This window comes from Passer montanus, unplaced genomic scaffold, assembly GCF_014805655.1.
Source record: "Passer montanus isolate IOZ18808 unplaced genomic scaffold, ASM1480565v1 scaffold218, whole genome shotgun sequence".
Lineage (NCBI taxonomy): Eukaryota > Metazoa > Chordata > Aves > Passeriformes > Passeridae > Passer > Passer montanus.
In genome coordinates, this window is record NW_024366792.1 from 61,280 (window position 1) to 66,343 (window position 5,064).

Here is a 5,064-nt window from a genome sequence, read left to right on the forward strand (position 1 = left end):
AGCACTTCAAAGCTCAGAATAGTGCATGCTTTTTTTAAAGGTAATGACTTTAATATGTTGAAAGGGAGGCTTTGTTCTTTGCTGTCAAAAATAAAAAAGAGAGAAAATAAAAAAGGAAAAAGAAGAAAAAAATAAAAGGAAAAAAGAAATGAAAAAGGAAAAAGGGAAAAACTGAAAGGTGAAAAGGTAAAACAAAATTAAAAACTAACAACCCACCAACCTTCCCTGCTCTGTTCACAGCTGCCTAAGTTAATAATTTTCTGTTCCTTCTGTGATCATCAACAGGAAAATCGAGGGGAAAGAAATCTAATGGGCAAACTTTAGATTTTAAATTAACACAACCTTCCTGGGAAAGAACAGTTAAGAAAAAAAAGAGTCAGAATAACCATAAACTCTTGCAAATAGTTATTATGCATGAGAAGTACTGAAGAAAAAGGATTTACCTATGCCTGGACATGCAGTTGCATTTATTCAATATGATTAAGCATAAGCCCAGGATTAAACACTTCTCTGAATTCTAGACAGCAAATGCAATTCTGCAGAATCCTGAGCACTCTTCCACTAGCATAAACATGTCCATGAAGCTTTCAAATAAAACTTCCTATTTTCATCATTCTTCTAAGCATCATATAGATAATAGCATATTGTTCAGTCAGTACTTTCTTAAACTGAGCTGCATCTTTATTAATTTAAAGAGTCAATTTCTAGTAATGCACTACTTCAAGACAAGTCAATAAAAATACTATCTCAGCAAACACATGAGTTAATGCAGGTGTATCTGAAGATCTTGCAAAACTCTCCTTTTATATGATCCATGTCTTTTACTAGGACACAATATTTGTGGTCAAGTTTAGTCTCAGGTGCGGGTAGCTGGGTGAGGAGGGAGAGAAGGGCAGCAATTCTCGATCCCCCTGATGCCACCCAAGCCCCGTGGGGCACCAGCTGAGGTGGATGGCAGGAAGGTACCTGCTTCACCTTCCTGCCATCTAACCAGTGGCTTCAAGAGGAGAAGCTGACATATTCATTTAAAAGCAAACAAATTGTAATAAAAAAGCCCAACAAATCACAGAACTGGTCAGCGCAGAACAACATTTTCTAGCAGATAATCAAGATGTGATTCACCTGACAGAAGGCAGGCATTTGCATCTGATCACTGGCACTGCCTGGCTGAGTGGTCAGGGAGAGAAAGAGGAGGAGGAGGAAGAGGAGGATGACAAGAAGAGCATTTCTGTGCTGTAGTTCTTATAAAATGCAGAACTGGGGTAGGTCAGCTCAACAGTATTTTCAAGGTGACAATATTTCCCTGTCAGCTGCAAAAACCATGTCAAGGAGGCACGACCAGAGGAAGTTTCCTCTCATTTTAGCTGCAGTGAAATTAATTGATTGTGTACTTTGGTTTTTTTTTTTTCTGTTGTGATAAATGCAGTACAAATTTTCCTTTGACTCTTCCCTGTGCCTCACTACTTCTAAACACATTTGTATCAACAACAGTGTTGACACAGGCCTAGTTACCTGTGACATACATTACAAGCAAGACAGCCTGCTGCAAACACAAGAGGAGCTTAGAGATGGAGAGCAGGCATTTCAAACTGAACCTGGCTATGAATGAACTTTGCAAAAAAAGCAACAAATCACACAAAAAGCCCACACTGAAGAATTGCAGCCTTGCAGGATGGCGTATTTAAAAGAGGTGTAGATGTGGCATTTGGGGACAGGGTTTACAGGTGGGCTTGGCAGTGTTGGTTTAATGGCTGGATTTGATGGTCTTAGAGGTGTTTTCCAGCCTCAGTGATTCTGTGGTGCTCTGTGTTCTGTCTCTGCACTTCACAGGCTAACAGCAGAACCCACCACAACCTGGAGTGCAGCAGAGCTCAGAGAGAAACTTCCTTGGAAGGGTTTTTTGGGGCAGACCTGATATTGGATAGCAAACACACAGAGAAAAACACAGGTTTTGCCTCTACAGAGAAAGCACTTTTTTTTTTTTTTTTTTTTTTTTCCAAATGAATGTAGAAAACTGTGGTTACAATAAAGAAAAACAAGCAAACAAGGGCCACTAGTTCACATATCACACCAAACATCTCCGTCTTTAACCAACAGAACCAGGAAGAACAAGCTATACATAATAAATCCTTGCTTATTCAATGAACTAACAAGAGGAATTCAGTGATAAGAAGGAAAAGAAATACATCTATATACTCAAGGTAGTAATGCACAAATAGGCATAAAGGACTGCACAAATATATTCTGAAGTTCTGTGCTTCCCTTTGTGGCATTTAATAAATAGCTAGAGATCACGCAAATATCTTAAAAATTAAAAATTTCCATGTCATTTTTACCACAGGTATTAGAAGTATAAACTGTTAAGTATATAAAGATAACCTTTACACCTATCTACTTTTAATTATGTACTAAGTTTTATAAGCCGTAGTATACTATATCCCCTCTTAAAATTAATATAGTTCTAGCAAAATATCAAATACTGTGAGGCACTGTGCTGTAATTAAGTCTTTTTTGAAATGCAAGTGCAAAAAAAAATCCTCAGCACAAAATCAGTCATATTTCTGACAATGCAAAGCATCTTATCTTTATCATTTTTATGTATTTCAATGCTTTAACATAACAATATTAGAATTTAATTTGGAGACAATCTTCATGGCAGAGTACATTTCTATTTCCCAACCAAGATTCTTCATTTGTGCATTCCCCAGGATTCTGCTTTCTGGTCATGACCTACTCCATGGCTTCTAAGTTGCTTGGTTTTCCAATAGCTAATTCACCACCAATTTTGTACTTTTCAGCAAAATAATCAGAGTCAAAGCTCACAGACAAATCTGGAGGACTCACATAAACACTTCCATTGTCTATTGTGACCTTATGAATCCTTTGTTTGACTCCTTTTGACTGCCACTTTGGTGTTGGTGATGGCTCCTGAGGATTTATTCCTTTGTACAATCCTTCTCCTGTTTCCAAGGTAATTTTAAACTTATGCCAAGGACAAACAATACATGCTTGTCCATCGATATCCTGCAGGAAGAAGAAGAAAAGATAGCAAGTCATCTTCTAGGACAAAAGGTATGTTTGGTTGTGTGGCTGTCTGAGATTATATGTATATGTCTGGTTTTTTCTATATGATGTTCAGATTAAAGCATTACAAAAAATCCATTAGAGTTTTCACATGACTCTATGCCTCTGCATTATTTTTGTTTTGCTTACATACCTCTATTTCTCCATGACATAAAGGGCCTCCTTCATCTAAAAAAGGAGAGAATACCATTTTAATTTATGCAGCAGATTTTACGCTTAATTCTAACACTGAGATCACTCAGGCAAATATCTTACGGTAGCAGCGAGAATCCAGAGCATGAAATTTCCCCTCATGGTAGAAAACAACAATTTCTCTGCCATCGATTTTGGCTGTTATTCTTTGAGATTTCTTTATGTCCTCTTCTTTGCCAATGAATATAAGACCATCTGGCTCCATTTCAGCTCCTCCTGTGCTTGAGCTGTGTGAATCCACATCCTTAAAACGCACGGACAAATAAAGTAAAAGGTCACTTATAAAGCAATTCATATTTGGATTTCATGTGAGGAGAGGGAGAAAAGGTTTCAGTAAAAGACTATCAACATGCAGAGGTAGAAAAGCACAAGAGCTTGGTGACAATGTTCAGTTAGTGTGTTCGCTAACAGAACTGACATGACAAGGAAAACCAGCTGCTGGAAACCAGATACCTGAGGCTCAGGCAAGATAAACTTTCAATCACTATTAGTTTACTCTGCACCTAAACCACTTTCACCCCTCAAAACCCATGTGCAAACAAATATAAGGATGGCAAATGTAAAATACTATACAGTTCAGATATGCAAGGTAACATTTACATGTAAATCCAATACTTTAACATAACATTATGACTAGAAAGTGATTAAAATTCTGCAAAGGAAAGAAAACATTTTTTATTGAGAAGCTGTATTCAACCTGACATTTCTAGCAAAATTTCCTGCCTTTCCTTACTTTCTCTTACATATTTCAAACATATAAAAGACTTTTCTTCTCACAAGAGAGAATATAAGCAGTTTCATGAAAGCAACTTTCCCTTTGAATTTACTTCAATTAGCTACTGTGTTCCAGTTCTTCCCAAATGCCCAATACAACCTTGGTTCCTCAGAAAAATAAAGCTAAATCAGGTCTTCATAAACACAGAAAGGGGAACCACGGATGGGGGGAGGACGGGGTGTCTCTCTGGCTGCAGGGGGCTGCACTGTACCTTTGGTCCATACCAGATTGCAATGGTGATGAGAAAGCAGATGAAGAAATGAAGGGTGAGGATGATGAGGTCCAACATTGCCTCCCTTCACGGTCTGTCACCACTGCCCTGCCTTGTCTCCATATGTCACAAGGTGCTTCTCAGCCCCTTTAAGTGCAAGCAGGAGGCAACGGGGCCAGGCCCTGTAGCACCCTATGACGGGGCTTTAGAGGCTCAACGCATCAGAAACCGGCTCTGCCAGGGCTGATAAGCGCCAGGGACACGCTGGGGCTGGCCTGATAAGAGCAGAGCAGAGGGGGCTTCCAGTTCTCCCTGCTGCTGTCCTCACCATGAGCCCAGTACTGCTGCCTGCTCCCAAAACCCTGCTCCGAGCCACATGTGGCCTGTCCTCAAGATCAGCAAATGCAGGTTTCCTTTGAAGCCACCGTGCTGGGAAGACCGGTTTAAGTGCCAGTGTGGCATTTCCAAGACAGTTAACTGATCTGCGCGTGATCAGCTGCTCAGACCAACTCCCTGCTTTCCAGTTCAAGGAACTGCCACCCAGCCTTACCCAGAAGGCGAAACGTCATTGCCAGGCTCACAGAATGATCATTCACACTTAGTTTTTTCAAGAGATAAGCACGGAACCGGAGTAGGAAATCCCCAGTTTTTGCTATCACCTTTTGGCTGACGCTCCCTATAAACTTTCCAAATTGAAAAAGATACTAATGTGCAGAAGCCTGTAGTTAAAAGCTCTCTTATTAAGATGCCTCTAAAAACCCCTGCGTATATAAATGCGTACTTCTGTAGAAAAAGAAACAGA

The 5,064-nt window shown here is 39.7% G+C and overlaps 1 protein-coding gene across 2 annotated transcripts; it reads right to left on the bottom strand.

Moving 5' to 3' along the window:
- Positions 1–1,949: 1,949 nt before the first annotated feature.
- Positions 1,950–4,706, bottom strand: RFESD (Rieske Fe-S domain containing). 2 transcript variants are annotated; one of them, XM_039709585.1, is made up of 4 exons: positions 4,276–4,706; positions 3,340–3,520; positions 3,218–3,252; positions 1,950–3,024 (listed from the first exon to the last, which is right to left on the bottom strand). In XM_039709585.1, the coding sequence occupies exons 2-4, from the start codon at positions 3,479–3,481 to the stop codon at positions 2,731–2,733; spliced, it is 471 nt and encodes a 156-aa protein (XP_039565519.1). In that variant the 5' UTR covers positions 3,482–3,520; positions 4,276–4,706; the 3' UTR covers positions 1,950–2,730. The 2 variants fall into 2 exon arrangements, with proteins under 2 accessions (XP_039565519.1, XP_039565518.1); XM_039709584.1 differs by having other exon boundaries at positions 4,263–4,694.
- Between the last annotated feature and the right edge of the window lie 358 nt (positions 4,707–5,064).